A 19,350-nucleotide genomic window follows, 5' to 3' on the forward strand; every position below is an offset into this window, starting at 1 on the left:
CTTTGATACCCAGTATCTACGCATCTGTAGTGTGATCACATCTCTTCTCATCCTAGTGTGTCCCCAGTTTGTCAGATTATTATACTTTTTTTTATAACTTTGATAATTTATTGTACAAGAAAAAGCACACTTGAGACCCACTTAAGCCACATTTATTCCAATAGAGTGAGACAGTGCATATTTAATTACAGTAGTAGTGGGGTGGCATATACCTTGACGGCCTACAGAGGTGTTTGAGAGTGTGTAGAGATGGAAGGGTTGGACGGACGGAAGAGAACAATACAATCCAAAATGTCACAATCAAAAATATCTCACTCTTGTTACATGTCTTAACAACACAGCTGATGATACATGAGTAAAAACAACTGAACGGAAACTTTCGGCACTTCGTATAACGACTCGCCGTGACCAGCTGTCGTCTTTTTACAGCCGTGAGAAACCTGCGCGCACACACACACACACACACAAACACACACACACACCAGCACAAGTTCATTTGGAAAGTGAGATGCAGCAGGTGTGTGATCTGATCTGATCTCCTCTGGACTTCCCGGGGTCCTGAATTCTCCTCGTTTCTCAAACACAAGGTTTTTGTTTTTTTTAGGGCTGGAGAGGTCATACAGATGAGGAAAGGAACATTCTTTAGCCATGGGTTGCGGGGGAGAAACCAGCTGGTCTGATCTTCATCTCGGTGAAGGGGATGGACGAGTCTTTGCCCTTCCAGTCTATCCAGACCACGCCCTGCATCATAACACAAAACAGTTGAGAAATTACCATTTGGAAATATGTACTATACAGCTTTTACATGTTCTACTTCAAGGATCCCCCAGTTTGACATGCATTAGGTAGTCTCGCGTAGCCAGACAACTATTCCACAATCTCTGGATGCTATATAGAGTCTGGAACTACAACTCCCGAAATCTGAGAGAGGAAACTGGCACTTCCGTTCACGAAAATATATTTTAAAATATCTTTATATTTAATTTTTTAATTTCCATTTCTGCTAAGCAGCAAGCTATATACACTTAGATGATTTGTATTTATATTAGGATAAATTTGCGCGACTGTAAAGACGAAACGGAAGTGGGTCGGAGGCTTCACATCCGGTTTATATTCTAATCATGATCAGAGCTTCCGAGTCCCAGACTGTATGACCGGAAACATTTGAAAATTGTGGGAGGCAACAGTCTGGCCATGCGAGACTATGCATTAGGCGACAGAGCCCCATTTCATACGATTTTTTGGGACCCCACACATCCAGTGTTCATTTAAAGGTAGGGTAAGTGATTTTATTTTGTTAAATAAATAGCTCTATGTTCTGATACTACTCATTGCTATAGAGTGTTTGTTCAGTAACAGGGGCCTCCCTGACTCCAGCTCTTTAGCAAACAGAAAATGCATTTTCAGGTCAGGATACCAAATGTATCCAATCAGGAGCGAAAACTCATACCGGATAAACAGGTGCATTTGGAAGTGTTGACACAAATAAACGAGCAGACATAAGTTGGAACTGGAACACTATCAAATTGAAGCTGATAAATGGGTACTCTCTCCTGATTGGCTGAAATGTAGCAACCCGCCTTTTCTGTTTATTAAAAAGCTGGAGAGACTGAGAGACCCCTGTTACTGAACAAACACTCTATATTAATAATAGCCATCAGAATATAGTAGTGCTTTAACCTTTTAACACAAAACTTTTAGTTTTAACCAAAAAATATCACTTACCATACCTTTAGATTTACAGACTTGGCCATTGGTCCCTAACTGTCAGTCCTTTAGCTCAGGGGTTAACAACGTTTTTCAGGCCAAGGACCCCTTAGCCGAGAGAGATGAAGCAGGGACCCCCACGACATATTGGATTCATGTTAAATGTGTGTTTTCAGGCATTTAACGACTCTCAATACTTTGTAAACTTGACCTTTGGCTCTCAGACTATAGTACTCTTCCGACTTTATTATTCTAGATAAACTTTATTTTGTCCCGCTACTCCTCCCACAGTTTTTTTCCCCAAATGTCGTGCCATATGTCACAATGACCGGCTTCACCGGGAATCGTGTGCTATCATTTTGCTAAGAGATTGGTAACATATTTGAATTGATATTGATTTATTAGTGCATTAAAATTCCCCATCCACTTTAATGGGAAAATGAAAAAACTCCCATTCAAGTATTATTTTCTCAGAAACCGTACGAGCTACAGTTACAAGACTTGGAGGGGAGGTTCATAATTTAGTGCAACATTATTTAAAAAATGTTTACACCAGTCGGACTCATGGTGGCGCTATAACAGCCCACTTTACCTTTTGGCCTATAACTCTTGAACCATAGGTCGTTTCCCTGGATTCCTTGGGTCATGACGCAACTCCCTATATATTGACGCCCATTTGCGTCAGGATAGATTTTCTGCCATTTTGAATTTTCTTCAAAACACCCTTTTAGCTCCTCCTCCCACATATTTTGTCCAAATTTCACAAAAATCAGTACACATGATATCTGGACCCATGCTATAAACATCTCCAAGCGGAACGTTGATAGTCCATACCATTCGTCCGTAAATGGCTTCCAAAATTAGCGGGAGGGGCCTGTTTTACAAAAAAGGCCAAAAATCACAAACGAAACGTCCGGTCAATCCCAAATTTGAAACGCATGTCAAGGGTGGTTTACTCAACGAATCCCCAAAAGCATTTCCACTTTGATTCATAGGGGGTGCCACAAATGCAGAAAATGTAACCGTTTGATGCAAAAACATTATTTTGGGGGGGATCAATCCTCTCAAAATGAAACGCAAGTGATCTCAGGAGTGACGTGACAATGTAATTGTCGCAGCCTCTGACAGTATTCCTCCCTGATTGTTGCTGTTCATGTACATGTGCATCTGATTGTTGCTGTTCATGTAACTGTGTACCTGATTGTTGCTGTTCATGTAACTATGTACCTGATTGTTGCTGTTCATGTAACCATGTACCTGATTGTTGCTGTTCATGTAACTGTGTACCTGATTGTTGCTGTTCATGTAACCATGTACCTGATTGTTGCTGTTCATGTATATGTGCATCTGATTGTTGCTGTTCATGTAACCATGTACCTGATTGTTGCTGTTCATGTAACTGTGTACCTGATTGTTGCTGTTCATGTAACTGTGTACCTGATTGTTGCTGTTCATGTAACCATGTACCTGATTGTTGCTGTTCATGTAACTATGTACCTGATTGTTGCTGTTCATGTAACTGTGTACCTGATTGTTGCTGTTCATGTAACCATGTACCTGATTGTTGCTGTTCATGTAACCATGTACCTGATTGTTGCTGTTCATGTTTATGTGCATCTGATTGTTGCTGTTCATGTAACCATGTACCTGATTGTTGCTGTTCATGTAACTGTGTACCTGATTGTTGCTGTTCATGCCGTGGAGGCCATTGAGGTTGGTTTTGTAGCAGTTCTTGTACCACCAGCCACCCATGTAGGCCCGGGCACAGTGGATGCCCAGAGGGTCCGGGTCCTTGTCCCGGGTGGAGAATGGACGCCCGTTATGGTACTTCATAGAATCGCCTAAAGCACAGCAAAATGATCAGACACAGGATGTAAATTATACAGGCACAGCTGAATTCACCTTTTATCCAATGGTAAACAAAACGTACTTGAGGAAAATATATTTGTGAGTATGTTCGCACAAAATGCAAATATTAAACAGCATTTTTATATGGAGCGAGGTAGATCTTTGTATTTATTTATTTTTTGCTTCCACCCCGAGAATAAAGATATCACCGTGTATAAATGAGGCATCGACTACTGTATATGAATAGAATCACCTAAAGCACAGCAAAATGAAAACTGCATGCATTTCCTGCATAAGAAACGTTATTTGTTTCTTATGCAGGAAATGATCAGACAAGGGCACTGCAGAATTCTCCCTTTATCCAGAAGTAAACAAATCATACTTAAGGCCCTTTTTGTGCAATTAATTTACCTGAAAATATATTTGTGTCATCATGAGTATATTCACACAAAATGTGAATATCAAACAGCGATAAAGCATCGTCATTTTGATATGGAGCAAGGTTGTTTTTTTTTTGCTTGCGGCCTGAGAATAAAGGCATCACTCTGTATAAATGAGGCCTCGACTACTGTATATGAATAGTTTTGATACTAAACATTCGGCTGCGAGTATTTCACATTTTAGTACGGTTTATTCATCACGCCCCATGGTGTGTAAAGACCTTTAGAATAAATAAAAAGTAATGTTACAAGCCGCACTAGGACAGATGCTATTATGTAACTGTACCTGCTGTTCCGGTGTAGCCGGAGAGCGCGAGGGCGTAGTGATGGTCCTCCGAGTCCACGGTGAAGTTGGCGTAGTGGGCGTAGACGGTGTCTGGTCCAGAGGTCATGTCCACCCTCAGACTCACAGCGCCCATGGTGGTCAGGTTGTGCAGCAGCCCGTTTCCTGATGGTGGGATGGAGAACAAAGTCGCTTGAATTGAATTTTGTTTGTGGAATGACTGTATGAAACACTCTAACAGTAGAGATGTACCAATACCGAAAGTTGGAGAACCACTGATCTAGGAATAAATACAAATCCCATTAATAATTGTTAAAGTGCGGCTACAAATTAAAATGTAAATAGTACAGTAAGAGTATAAAACAGTCATGCAACATCAACTGAAGCATTAAAAATATGACTGTAAATAAATGACGTGGTATCGGAATGGCATACTCGCCGATACCGATACCAGCATTTTAAGCATTATCGGCAGCTTTTCCAATACTGGTATCGGTATCAGAACAACTCCACTTAACAGGATTGGATCCTGCAAGTGTTCATTTAACTCTGAGAGCGTACATAATGTAACCAGATGGACCCGTAAGGATCCATTTGGTCACTTTCTCAGAGTTACACAACCATAAGGATCCATTTGGTTCCTGTCAATCGTTTAGCTGTTATATTGTACTACATCATTGACAAGCATTTCTTGTTTGTTTTTTTAACAGAGGATGTAATAAGAATCCGGACGAGCCCCCAACTGTACCGAGCCAGAACTCTTCACTGATGTTTCCAAAACCAGTGGTGTATTCACTCCAGGTTCTGTAGAAATCTGTTTTTCCGTTCATCCTTCTCTGGAACACCTAGATAATGATCACAACACAACAAATTAAGACACTGTACAAACTAAACATACTCCTTATCAACAATAACATCGCTAAATCTTATTTTGCATGCCACTGCTTTTTAGAAGCAGCACTTACACAGCGTTTTGGTTATTTTATGCAACGAGACTGTTTACAATGTGTTCATTATCTCTGCCAGGCCCAGAGGTAAGATGGGATATTTAGTTTTCACCTCTGTTTGTCCGTTTGTCTGTGGGGCTACCGGTCGGATCGGGCTCAAACCAAACTCAAATATGAAGGCATACGTCGCAAGAGGACAGACGCCATAAACTTGCCCAAATATGGAGTTCCACCAGGGCTGGCGGAGATATTCTTTCTTAATGTATGCTCTGTAAATCGGGATACATAGTATGCACTCCGTCGAGCGCACCTCTCTAGTTGTTGTGTTGTTTTATTAGGGACACCAAAACCGAATGCACTAGATCAGTGGTTCCCAAACTGGGGGTCGGAACCCCCAGGGTGGTCCCCAAATTATTTTGGGGGGTCCCCAGATGATTAGCTTAATGTGCAACATTGTTTTCTCACTCAACAGTAAACAAACCAACATACAGTATACGTGTATACAGGGTATCTGGCACATTTCTAAAGTTACAATTTACAGCTTTTAAGACCTTTTTAAACAAATTGGCCAAATTGTCAAATAGTATGTAAGAAAGAGGCAAACATTGTGAAAATACCTTGAGCTTGTATTTCGGCTGTTTTCACAAACGTCAAACCAAATGTAATGCCTACAATGCCAAGTGCTTGTCAGGGTGGGGGGGGGGGGGTCCCCAGTTCAAAATACGATTATTTTGGGGTGGGGGGGGGGGTCCCCAGTTCAAAATATGATTATTTTGGGAGGTCCCCAGTTCAACATACTTTGGGGGTCCCCTGTTCAAATATGATTATTTTGGGGGGTCCCCAGTTCAGATATGATCATTTTGGCGGGTCACAGCCTGAAAAGTTTAGGAACCCTTGCACTAGATGAGCTTCCTCACCGTCCAGCCGCCTCCGTCTGTCTCCATGTCACAGTAGACCCTGACAGGGCCTCCCTCTCTGCCGGACGGGAAGATGTCCACCTCTCCTGACTGCAGCGCTCCGTTCAGCAGCTCCTGAGCACACTCCGTGGGGAAGGGGAAACGCAGCTTCCCTGCAACATGACAGTTGGTCAGTTAGAGCTCATGGCTACTGAAAGGATCACAATGAGGAAGAATCACATTTTCAACTACACTTCATCTACATTGCACCTACTTGACAGTCTTGTTTTCAGCGAGCGACTTTGGTCGGATAAATTATTAATTTTAAAAATACAAATTGTATCCAATCCAATCCACTTTATTTATAGAGCACATTTAAAACAACAGTGTTGAACCAAAGTGCTGTATACTCAGTAAACAAATACTAAAATTACTAAGAGTAATACAATAAACAATACATCCGGGGGGGGGGTGCAACACATAGACATATTGATAACGGATCATTGAAAGCCAAGGAGTTTCAAACGTGATTTAAACACAGGTTTGAGATCTAGAAATGACTGGTCAGTAGACCTCAAGACCCTTGTGGGTTTTTTGGGAGGTAGAAGCTCTGATATATGTGCATTGGTGCCAACCCATTTAAAGACTGTAATGTTGTACCTGTGATGAACTCTGTGGTGATGATGGAGGTGTAGTGTCCATCTCTCTCTCCTTGGACCAGAACAAAGTACTTTGACATTGACAGGAGACCTGTCAGCTTATACTCTGTGATGGTGGACTCCAACGTCACCTCCTGAACAAAACACACACACACACACACACACGCGCACACACACACACACGCACACGCACGCACACGCACACGCACACGCACACGCACACGCACACGCACACGCACACACACACACACACACACACACACACACACTACATTGTCACCCTCTTCCGGCGGAGCGAAGTAACTGCTATGTGTATCTGATTCAAATAACTTTACTGACATTGACAACCAGTAGGTGTCCTACCCAGACACAAGGGTCTATGTCACAGTGGAAGAGTAGGGAGACCACCTCCAACCACTGACACATGTGCTGATTATCATTTATTAACAGTTTAAAAATGTGTTATTCATTCAAATAAATCCCGGATCGTAGCTTTAACATTCAGACTTGAATGAAACCCTAGGCTGATTTTGTAGTTTCTTTTCTAGATCAGATTAGAAAACTACAGCAGGGTAAAACATGGCAGGCTGCATACATACGGTTGACTTTATAGTATAAGCAACACAGCTGCAGCTAATCAGATTAATAATGGGCGTGTTACAGTGGATTTAGATGTGTGAATCTCATTTAGATGTGTGAACCTCATTGGCCGCTGCAGTTCATTGGAGCGACCTGTATCGCGGCCGCCATATTTGGGAAGACTTTTCCGGGACTTGTCAGAATATAGCTGTATACAAATATTTTTGGATACAACTAGATTCTGCCAATTCCCAGAAAAGACGCGCTGTGATTGGCCTGTAGTCACTTTGATAGGCAGTTTGCCTTCCCAAAAATGGCGCCCGCAGATACAGACGCCCCCCGAGTCGGAGGAGGTGTCTACCTTTATATGTTTATGGTGTGAGTGAGCAAGCATTGACCAGTGGAACACCCATGGCCCTGGGCACGCCTAAGTCTAACACGACCATTATTGATTTTATTAGCTGCAGCTGCGTTGCTTACTAGTCTGCCTTGTTTTCTTTTTTATCTGCCGCAGTTTTTAACCTCAAGTGGAAAACAAACTAAGGGTAAGTGTGAATGTTCAGATGACTCTCTGACCTTGGTCTCCTCTCCTGCTACCTGGTACGTCACTCTGTAGCTATGGAAAGGAACAGCAGTTGCTCTCCATGCGATCACCGCAGAGCGAGCGGACACCTCACTGGCTTTAACCGCTGTGGGACACAATATTAAGCAGTTTCAACTAATAGTCGTACAGATTGTTTTTCCCAAAATGTTCAGGTTGTCCCTTGTCATAAGAGAACTGCCTTTGGGGACACTTCAAGAGTGTGGGGCCCCTGACAACATCATACACCACATGCCCAATCCTTAATGATCAAACAAATCTATAAACCGTGGCATCAACAACAACAACAAATATGACATGTTTTCAGCTGTAAAGAGTTGCATCTGACACATCTTTAAACGGTCTTTGTTAACTACAGGCCCATGTTAAGTCATGTTTGTTGTTCACCATTAGCAGTAGTGAAGGTGGTAGAGATGGACGTGCTCTGCAGGCTGTCCTTCTGGCTCAGGGCTTTGACGGTGTACAGAGTGCCTCTCTGCAGGCCTCTCAGGTGGTGTTCCACCGAGTTCCCAGACACCATCACGGTCACCGTCACGTTGGGAGCTGCAGAGTGTGGGGAGGGAGATCAAAACAAAGAAAGAGGTCGATCTCAAACACAATTCATACTACCATCGCAGGCAGACTGTTGTTGGCTGCCGAAAATAGCCAAGTTCACAACGTGTCACAGACACAATGCGTTGTGAGCTTGTTGTTCGGCTATTTTCAGTCTGTGACATCATCGTGCATAATTGTATCATGAGCCCTTTCTAATTTAAAGGCATTTCTTCATGTAAGGGTGGAATAGTGGTAGGATTGTGGGGGTTACATGTCGGCTTTCCGACATGTCGCCTTTCCGACGGTTACTAACCCTATACCTAACCCTAACCCTAACCCTAACCGCACGCGGAAGCCACTAGTCGGAGTAGTAAGATGTCGGAATGGAAGGAGCACCCCGATTGTGGGATATCGCTAAAACACTTCACTCACTCTTTGAGGACTCGTAGCTGATGATGAAGCGGTCTACCTTCCCCAGACTGGGGGTCCATTGTAGCACAGCCCTGGTGTCTGTGATGTTGACCACTTGGAGATGCGTTGGCGGGGCGGGCACTGCAATCAGGAAACATGACATGTTACTGTCTTGAAGTTCTTCCATGTGTGTCACTGTCACTGCTCGGTGTGTGTTGGAGTTTTATGACAACCACACATTATCACAATATATACAACTATACAAAAAGTTATGAATTATTTAATGTACTAATAGGCCTATCAGTACATTGTGTGCGCTCATTAAAACCACTGAGCTAACGCATGCCAAATTCCTTTGGGAAATTCATAAAAGAGACCATAAGGCACAAGGTAAGGTGATGAAATGACAAAACAGGACTGATCCCTGAAGGGGAATTGAGTTGCTACAACTAGCAGGAGAAAGATCTGCATAGACCACTATGGAAGGATTAACCAATTAGGCATACCTGTGGTGATGGTGGAGGTGAGGGCATCACTCTGGATCTTGCCCTGTGTGACAGTAACACTGACCATGTAGGAGGCCCCAGCAGACAGCTGGGACAGAACCACATGGGACTGCTGTGGGTCGACGGTCACAAAGCTGCTTTGGCCTGCATGATTGGGGGATATGCACACAGCGTCGCAAATATCACCAATAAGCTACTTACTGCAGTATCAGTAAATCATTGTTTTTACACTAAGTAATGTGATCAATGCTGGCAGGTACTCCTGAGTATGTAAATCTCATATAGCCCTGTTTGGACCAATTATTACCCTTTTACGCACATCGTATCGTTTGCAAAATAGTCGGAAAGAAAAATTTTACCGACGAGTTGAAACAGTCGTTTAAATCGCTTATTTAGTCAGCCTGCTCCATGTTTTCCCATTCAACCCCCGACCACAGGTGTCAGCACTGCTCCCAATTTAGCTGCAATGGGGTTGAATGGGAAAACATGGCACAGGCTGACTAAATAAGCGATTTAAACGGTTGTTTCAACCCGTCGCTTAAATTTGACTTTCGGTGACTTCTGCCGGGTGCAACCTCCGCCGGGGCTTGAAGCAGCGGAACCTCATCTCGGCGCTATCGTGGAGAGTGAGGTTCCAAACGGGGCTATAGAGCTCATATAGGTATGAGGTAGTTGTGTCAGACCTGTGACAGAGTGAGTGTAGGTGATCCTGAAGCCTGTGAGCGTGGTCTTTGGTTTGGTCCAGGACACAGCCAGAGAAGACTCTGTCACATTGCTGAACACAAGCTCTGTGGCAGGCTCAGGTCCTGGTGTGAGAAAGAGAGAAAAGAAGGTAGTATGAACTAGAGTGGATTCAACTTCACATGTCTACATAAACTTCTGCAAGAAACTATCTCTAAATAAACAAGTCGTTTTTGAAAGATGAACTTTTATGATCGCTATGATTACCTGTCATCACGGTCACTCTATGAATCTTGGACCTTCGTGCGGCGGCAACACCGTATATGTGCAGAGAATAGCGGGTCAGCGGACGGAGGGAAGTGAACTCCACAGAATGCTCAGTTCCAGGAACAATCACAGAGAATCTCTTGCTCTCGGCTTTACCTCTGGTGGCGGGAACTTTAGTGGTGGAAGTGGTAGCGTTGTTGCTGTTGCCGTGTACCTGGACATCGGTGGCATTCTTGGCTGTGCCTGCCTTGTCGTCAAGAAGTCCTTCCTCTACCTCCTCTTCTTCGTCTTCTTCCTCTTCCTCGCCCTCTGCTCTGTACTCCCTTCTGTTCACGGTGAAGGAGTTGAACATGTCCTGCGGGGCGGACCATGATAGAGTGAAGGTGTAGGAAGTGATGTTTGTGACCTTGACAGAGCCAAGGCCGGTAGCTGGTGCTCTCTTGGTGGCGTCACTTGTTGAATTCACTAGATACTGACTCCTCTGTACGCCTTTCCCTTTCCCAGGAGCTGTCTTCTCAGCCAAGGTGGACTGTTCAAAGGCCTCTTTCCCGGATCTGGTCTTGTTGTTGGATGCTCCGGTAACCTTGGTCAGAATGGTCAGGACTTTAGCCGTACCATTGGATTTCTTCACCACACTCTGAGTCATGTTGATTTGAGGTTGGTCTTTCAGTTGGCTGGTTCTAGCATTGGCTTTATCTGCAGCGCCCTCTTTAACTAGTTTGACATCAGTTTTGGAAAACGTTTTAGCAGTCAGGACTGTGGTTTTGCCTTTGCGGGCCTCCTCGTGCTTTCTGCCCTCGTGTTTCAAGAGAACCTGGCCAACGGTTGTGCGGACGGTTGTTCTGCCACTTGCAGAATCTTTAACAGTTGTTTTGCTAACAGAGGCTCCCTGATTTGCTTGTGTTTTAATGAGACCCACTTTTACATGTGTGGCTTTCTGTTTGGTGTCGACCTCTGTGGCCTTCTTCTGGTCCTTCTTCTGTGTGGCGTCCCTGATGTCGTTGCTTTCCTGGTTCACCTGCAGTGTCATGGAATCCACGGTTACCTTCTCTTTCGCACTTTCTGGAATTGAACAGAGCAGAGGTTGGGAGAAGAAGATACATGGGATTATATAAACCTGTCTAATAGCCCTCCCCGGCTCTACCATGTTCCAGTGCATTTGGAAGCTACAAATGAACACTTACTTTTGTTACAGTCGACTCCAGGGGCACATTTATTGCAGTCTGGACCTAGGAATCCATGCTGGCAGACACATTTGCCCTTGTCACATCTGCCATTGCCACTGCACTCATTTGGACAGTTGAGTGAGCACGGACCTTGGCACAGACAAAAGGAAACTTGATAAGAGAGGTTGCTTATGAACCAAAGAGAGCTGTGGATCATGTCAGGCATAAACCTTCCTCTTTAATGTATGTATGCGTATTAAATAATTAAACAATTAATAAAAAAATCACACCCTGTGTGAAGTGGGCGGTGTCTTGCTAGCTAATCACAATACTGAATGGAGTCAACCAATCATGTACAAAAGATAAATACATTTATTGAAACACTCTTTATGATGGACGAAACCATAACTTGAAAAAAACAAATTTTTGGTTTTTTTCAAGTTATGGTTGCTTATATAGGGCTATGCACATGTGTCATGTGACACTGGCCAATCACAGTCCTGAATAGACTGTGATTGGCCAATCACAGCGCAGGATAATTCTACAAATTTCCTGGGCCCAGATCACAGCGCAGGAAAATGTACATTTTTCCAAATCTCACTTATAGGGGCGGTTTCACCGCCCAAAAACATCATACATTTCATCTTAAGGGTGGACATCTCTTTTTCAAGCCTTGCCACGCGTCCTTTGAGCGCGGCCATCTCCCCCATGCAGCTCCCTGTGCAGGATCCAGGCACCAGGCTGATCTTATGTGTCATCACCAGAGGAGCGCCAGGCTTCAGCTTGATCTCCTGCTCCTTGGTCTGGCTGGGGTCAAAGCCACTTATCACCACCTGGATGGGCTGCACTGGGGCTGGCTTGTCTTTGGCCACCGCAGTCTGGTTGGCGGAGGAGGCGTTGGCCTTGTCTTTGGTGGTCTTTGTGTCTGGCTTTGTCTGGACCTGACTAACTGTGGCTGTGGTCTTGTCTTTGCTGACGGGCTTGTCTTTGTTCGTCTTTGTTTCATCGGTTGTAGGGGACTTGGCGGCAGCCGTCTGGCTGGCTTTGTCTTTGTTGATTGCTGTGCCGCTCGCTGTAGCAGCCTTCAAAGGAGTTGAGTGAACTGTCTGGACCACTGTGGGAGTGTTCTTGTCTTTGACGGTTTTCTGGACGCTGGTCGCTGCAGGCTTTGAGAGAGCGGTTTGAATCACTGTTGCAATGGGCTTGCTTTTGGTGGTCTTTGCAGCGTTGACCACTGGAGGTTTTTGGTTGGTGGCTGGGGCGGCTGAAACGGTCTGATTAACTGTGTTTGGCTTTGGGGTGGCCCGAGGGGTCTGTCTGGCAGGAGTCACAGTGGTTTTTGGTTTAGTGAGGGTGAGAGCGACGTTGGATTTGGTCATGTCACTTCCTGTGGAGTCTCTCCTTTCATTGGCCGGGGTTTGAAGGGAGGGGAATGGGGTGAGCAGGAGGAGAAGGCCTAGAGTAAACAACATTTTCACCGGCCAGTAGTAACTTGAGATGGAACGGCCTTTGGAAGATGTGTATGTACAGTATGCTGTAGGGAAAGTATGAACTCCTCCCTCTACTTGTCAGAGACCAGGAGGTTAGGTCCTTTCCTAGGAAAAACAAGAAGTTGAAGATTAATTGCTGCTCAGATGATTGCTTAACTTTTACTACAAGCCACTGAGGAGGTTTGGCTGTGCTGTTTTCACACACCTCAGATTCCATTAATATATAAAACACAGCTGTAAGTTATCCACAATGGATATTTGTATGATAGCATACTACAATGTTTGTTGCACGTTATATATCAAGATCAGTAATTAAAAGCACATTATTTGTTCATACTTCTTTCTCTGCATCACGCTGAAATGAACCACTGATGTTTGTGTACTGTAGATGATGTTCAGTATATACAATTTTATCAGATAAAAACAAAAAAGCTGAAGTATATATAGTATACTATATACAGTATACTGCTGAAGTCAACTATGGAGGTTAATTGAATGGCCTGGCAGGGTCAATGAAACCTCAGTGAAGCTGGCACCAACCACTTATGCTCTTTATACTTTGCCATACGGCAAATATGAAAAATAGCCTTTCTGTTATTATTTATACTTTTGAAAAATACATACATTTGAAAAACTGAAGAATTCTGCGGGGATTTATTTTTTATAAAAGTTGCTCTATATGGAGAAGGCCAGGCAGGAAGGAAAAAGGGTGACTGGTGCCTGTGCTGTGGAGAGGCTGTTGGCTGTCAGAAGACAGAGTGTGCAGAGCGCTAACAGAGCCGTACTGTATAGACCACTGGGACACTGTATGTCTTTGACTATACAGACCTACAGTTACATAATCCTCTGCACCCGCATATCATGAAACCGCTGGGAGAAATATGTTGCCGTCTCGGCCCTTAAATCTCTCAGGGAATTAAATAAATCGGGTAGTATGTTGGAGATCCATGAAGGAACTCCTAACATCTAGCAAGCAAATATTTTCTGAGCCCACGCATGCAGGGGGTTGTTTATGTTAATTGGGCTTAATGGCTAATTCAGTTTTACGAGTGCATTTACAGTGAGTCACCCTTTGCTTCGCTTTACGGCTGGAAATGGACAAACTACCACAGTGATTGGTATATGGAATATGAAAGATAATAATCAAATTTCAAATCAAATCAAATATGGTTAAAATTACAATTACTGAAGCATAATATATTGCAACAAACATAAAACTATAAAGATTGTTACCTCGCATCCAATTAAGTAAATAATTATGTAGAAACAGTGCCTTTGGATAAATAAAACTGGATTCAAAGTATTGTCCCCTTCCTATTACAGGATATTAAGTCTGAGTCTAATTTGTTATTCACATCTGTCTAATTTGTCATAATTTATCCACAATATTACTGTTATCTGGCCACAAGCAATCTACACTACACCACACAGTAAAATCCTCAGTGTTGATTTATCCATTTGTAACTCCGAGAGTTACAGTTAACACTGAGGGATTTATACTGTGTAACTACAGTAGATCAGTGCATTGATTCAGTTGATCAGTATTACTATAATATAACACATACTGTATGATAGAAAAGATCATTAACTCACCTGGATAAGGATTGTCTTCCCCCTCTCGACTTATACTTGTCTTTCTGTCTATCTGCACATTGCTTCCTCCATCTGACAGGGACAGCTCTTAGACGTAGACGTGCTGGAGACTGACGAGGAGAGGAGAGGAGAAAGGACCACCACTAGAAAGGAGGCGAGTGATAAAGTCTGCTCCTACTTAAGGACCCCCCCTCCTCCTCCTCCTCCTCCTCCTCCTCCACCCTTCTGGTTCCCAACTCTCTGCTTCATGCAGCCACCACAGAAAATATTTGTATTGGACAGGTAAGAACAGTGGCATTTCTGCATAGATTAGCACTCTGTCCGAATGTAATCCTCTGCAGTAAATGTGATTTACAGTAGAGACAATTAATTATGTATTTATTTTTAAATTGGGGGGGGTAGTGCTTCCGCAGAACATGGGTTGTAAATTCAATCACATACAACTGATCAATAATTGATCAGTTGTATGATTATTATTCTCAAAGCAGTGATTTGCTGTTAACACATTAATGATTTGTCTGTTTGGAGTCAATAGTGTTTCATAAAATGCACAGTCATAGCTGAGTGGGTATAAAGAGGCCGTCTGGGAATTAATCAGAAGGTCACCGGTTCAAAACTTGACTTTCAAAGTGCCCCTGAGCAAGACACTAAAACCAATAACTTCTCCCCGGCCACTGCATTAGCCACTTAAGCCAACTTGTTCTTTTCACCTTTCCAAAATATGCAGATCTACAAGCCCCAGAAGGGCTCACAATGTGAGCGTGTAGACCTGTTACGTTATGAACATTTTTGGAATATAATTTCGCTCAGTGGAATGTTTGGGGAATGTCACGTTCTGTTGGAAAAAAGCTGCACGACATGCATGCGTGTTTCACTCAACAATGTTTTGTCACCAAACATGAACATGAACATGAACAGCATGAATCCACTGGCTACGGCCTGTATCAGTTGGGAGTTACGTGACTAACACCTTTAGGGGCAGCTTTTTTGATTGAATAAAGCCCTTAGTCTGCGAACCATGATTCAGCTGGAACACATACCTTCACACCACAGGTATTCACCAGCGGCCCTGGCGGACAGGAACCTCTCTCCATATGAATCGGCTGTTTGTTGGAGCTAATGAGATGTAACTACGTGGGAGTTATGTAAGTGACCAAATATCCAGCAGCCTTAACGGATGCTCTATGAAGGGCGTTGCGTCTTGGACCCAGCGGCCACCCACCAGCCCACCTTTTGTAGACCACATGAAGATAAGTACACTCTGCTCATGCATACTGTACAGTACGTGTACACACACACACACACACACACACTCACACACACACACACACACACACACACACACACACACACACACACTCAACCCTGAAAACATGTGCCAGCCCACATGGACACTGACACGTACACTATGCACGCACGTGTCCAAACACGCATTTGCATGCACAGATGTGCCCATCTTTCGCGCACACGCTCACACCTCTCACCTGTCCAAACGTTATTCATAACGCCATACGGCAGAGCCAGCTTCATTTAGTCTCTCTTCGGTGGTGTTTTGCTTTATTTACTTTTATGTATCTTTTCATCACGTTTGATTTCCAGCCACGCAGCTGTTGACAGAAGCTGCCCCCCTGTAAACTTTGCGACCCGCGCTAGAAAGTGGAAAAATACTGGAAAACAATGTGTCCTATCATGTCCCCTACAGGTATGATAAGGTAGTGCATTAAGATTAGCCCCGCATTCGCATCTCGCTGGGTCTGTGATGCGAGAGACGTGCCAAGTACACTTCACGCTGAGATAAAGCGGCACAAAGAGCACTTGTCACTCCGGTGCGGACTTCAGAGTGGGTGGTCCCATCTCATTAGCGCCTCCATCTGGTGGCGGCCTCGAGGAGCAGCTCCGCCCTCTCCCTCCCACCCCTCGCTACACCACGGACGGACCACCATCACACCGCTGACCCTGCCTTGGCCTTTAGAAAAATGGCGGGTGTCAAAACCTTCGACGGTCACATACAGAACGTTACGCGGCGCACAGATTTCTACGCGGTCGGTCACACGTGTTTCAGTCTCTTGGCCACAATTCACAGAAGCTACAGAAGAATGATTTTTACTTATAGGTGATAATAATCAAGGATGTATTCCCCGGATATTCACATTTTGGGTTCCTTTATCAACTGCTCATGTTTTACCATTTAAGCTCTTATATTTGTCAAAGGATATACGAGTTTCTTTGTCATAATTTTGACATACCGGTAAGCATGACATGCAGCAGCATTATTATTGGGCACTCAGTTTAAATAGAAATCTAGTCATTTATAAAGAATCATGACGGTGAGAAGGTTTACAGTAGGCTACATATTGCCTTCCTCGTGTAAGCACAATAGGAGACCATTTACAAGCTCCGCTTACCGCAGGGATAAAAGGTGCTTACACACACACACACACAAAAAAAAAGAAGTGACGAACTTGTGACGCGCTGACGGTGTCGGCTAAGGTCTCCTGAGCTGAGAAGTGTGATGTTGAAGGCAGCGGACTGGCCTGCCCCCTTTATTGATTCAAATTTAATGAGAAGTCTAATGGTAAAGGCTGAAACAGTGCGGGCTTTGAGCGAGCCTGTGATTAAAGTGATGGTCGCTCCTCCGCGTTGCTTACGTTGGACTTGGCTTCACAGATTAGAATAATACACACACATAAGCCCCGGCCTGTTCCACCCTGCTCAGCCCCATAGCCCACTGCCCCCACCTCACATTGCCTCCTTCTCATTATAATGGCTGTCTTTAGGCTTACCTGTATACTGGATACATACTACTATGGTACCTTAGTATCCACTAAAGCACTGATTATTGACCCCCTTTCATGCATTTTGCACGCATTAATTATGCCACAGACCCCCATTTGATTCAAATTCTTCTTTTCTTTTGTATCCCTGGGACCCTGATCTACACTGCAATATCCCCAGTGTTAACTTAACTATGACAGTGTACAAATGGAACCAAATGTAAGGGTCCATTTGGTTCCCAACTACCAATCATTTAGCGGTGTGGGGGACCCCCTGGAACCCACTCAAGGACCCCTTAGGGGTCCCCGGACCCCATGTTGAGAAGGGTATGTGAGAGCAGCATTTTGCTTGCTCTCATGTCGCTATACGAGGCCACCTGTCACTCTGTCACTCTGTAACTCCACCTAGAAGCATCTCAGGCCAGGCTCTTAGGGAGAGCTTGATGTCTATCTGCACCAGTGTTGCCATGTCTGCTTATTATAAGCGACTTTGTTTTTTTGGGGCTTGTTTCTTAAGTGTAGTTTCTTATTTGGGCTCAAACATTTTCATTTTCAAGGACCGGGACCACGCCATACAAGTTTGGTGTCGTTAAAATGTTTCAAAGATATTCCAAATATTTCACTTTTTTTCCTCCAAGATTTATTTTGAAAATAGCCGATCTACAAGCTCACAATGCGTCTCATGGCGACGCGTTGTGAGCTTGTAGATCGGCTATTTTCAAGTAGCCGATGTAATATATCGGTTTAAAAGTGCTTATGCGGCCTATAGTTGCGCTTCTTTTCGGCTTGTTTTCATAGACCCATGGCTGCTTATTTCTCGCAAAATCTGGCAACACTGATCTGCACCACCTCCACCACTCGTCCTCGTCTCGCAGATGTGGGGGGAAGGGGGGAAAAGGGGGGGTGCTTTCAGCACAGAGGCCTCTCTCATGTCCTCCACTGCCAAGCAAGAGAAAAAAAAATATCCCGACATAAAAAATAAACACATTTTGGTAGGAAAGCTAAATCACACCAGTAAAAAGCCAACTGGATCTCAACTCTCCGCATGGCTGGACATCAAAGAAAGACACCATGTTTGTGGATGCTCTCTAGCCGGCCCCGTAGCTGTGCTGCGCATAGCAGCGCTAAGCTGGCTTGTTCTTGAGTATAGCCAGGAGCGAGTGATTTGTTAAAAGTGGGCTACGGTTCTGTTCCATTCTAAATATTATGTCGTGTGTTGTATATCTCAGATCACAGTGATTTACTGTACCGCTCGGACATGTATACAGACACCACAGCATTTGACAAGATGGCACTTTTTTTTGTATTGGTTAGCATGAAATGTGTTTTGAAAATAAAATGCAGCTCCACAGTGCTATAAGCAGTAGGCCTACACGTTTTAAGATATGAAACGTTTAAGTCATATTTCAGCAAGTGGCAGTAGTGCTTTCTCAGAGGTGATAACTAAATATCCCAGCAGCATTAGCAGTCATGTAAAGCGTTCTGGAAGATGATGTTCTACCAAAGCATTGGGAGAACGTTCACTGTCTGCAGCCGTCTGTTTGGTACTCAGACACAAAGGTGTTAAACCAGAGGCAGGAACGTTTGAGTGAGGACTTTTTACATTCTGTTGCTCCAGGCCTTGGTTCAATCCAAGCGTTAGATTCCAATAGATACTGCATCCTAGAGAGAGAGAGAGAGAGAGAGAGAGAGAGAGAGAGAGAGAGAGAGAGAGAGAGACCGAGAGAATATGAACAGTAGCTTAAATACATATCCAGTTAAACAGTAATCATATTTTTGCTTTTTGGATATTGTTTACAGGTACACAGTGTTAATGTATCCATTTGTAGTCTCTCATAGTTACACTAAAAACAGGATTGTACTTGCGTACCATACTTTTCAAAATGGACCTTGTGGTCTGAATTGCAGAGCACCCTCCCAGGAAGAGACCCTGTCATAATTGTGTTGTCTGCACTATGCATGTGCAAT

At 43.9% G+C, this 19,350-nt stretch overlaps 2 protein-coding genes across 2 annotated transcripts in view; both read right to left on the bottom strand.

Moving 5' to 3' along the window:
• Positions 1-136: 136 nt before the first annotated feature.
• tnxba (tenascin XBa) lies at positions 137-14,749 on the bottom strand. The gene is made up of 15 exons (XM_080426269.1): positions 14,609-14,749; positions 12,163-13,120; positions 11,544-11,675; positions 10,360-11,421; positions 10,095-10,217; positions 9,412-9,555; positions 8,927-9,046; positions 8,348-8,503; positions 7,936-8,048; positions 6,782-6,914; positions 6,143-6,294; positions 5,027-5,123; positions 4,282-4,443; positions 3,385-3,548; positions 137-741 (listed from the first exon to the last, which is right to left on the bottom strand). The coding sequence occupies exons 2-15, from the start codon at positions 12,995-12,997 to the stop codon at positions 643-645; spliced, it is 3,492 nt and encodes a 1,163-aa protein (XP_080282395.1). The 5' UTR covers positions 12,998-13,120; positions 14,609-14,749; the 3' UTR covers positions 137-642.
• A 3,923-nt stretch (positions 14,750-18,672) lies between these two features.
• The window catches only part of c4b (complement C4B (Chido/Rodgers blood group)), a 29,364-nt gene continuing 28,686 nt past the window's right edge, over positions 18,673-19,350 (bottom strand). The window contains exon 41 of the mRNA XM_080427052.1: positions 18,673-19,044. Within this exon, the coding sequence (XP_080283178.1) occupies positions 18,903-19,044 (142 nt within the window). The 3' untranslated portion in view covers positions 18,673-18,902. The remainder of the gene's footprint in view (positions 19,045-19,350) is intronic.

The sequence above is a fragment of the Gymnoscopelus braueri genome, assembly GCF_963280865.1.
Source record: "Gymnoscopelus braueri genome assembly, chromosome: 4".
Taxonomy (NCBI): domain Eukaryota; kingdom Metazoa; phylum Chordata; class Actinopteri; order Myctophiformes; family Myctophidae; genus Gymnoscopelus; species Gymnoscopelus braueri.

What these genes read in the sequence shown, in the direction of transcription:
- tnxba (XM_080426269.1), bottom strand. Translation starts at nt 12,997, where the DNA reads ATGTTGTTTACTCTAGGCCTTCTCCTCCTGCTCACCCCATTCCCCTCC. An exon ending in GTCCACCCTTAAGATGAAAT is followed by an intron (nt 11,676 to 12,162) that starts GTATGATGTTTT and finishes GTCTGTGCCAAG; the next exon opens with GTCCGTGCTCACTCAACTGT. An exon ending in CAGCTACGAGTCCTCAAAGA is followed by an intron (nt 8,504 to 8,926) that starts GTGAGTGAAGTG and finishes CACACTCTGCAG; the next exon opens with CTCCCAACGTGACGGTGACC.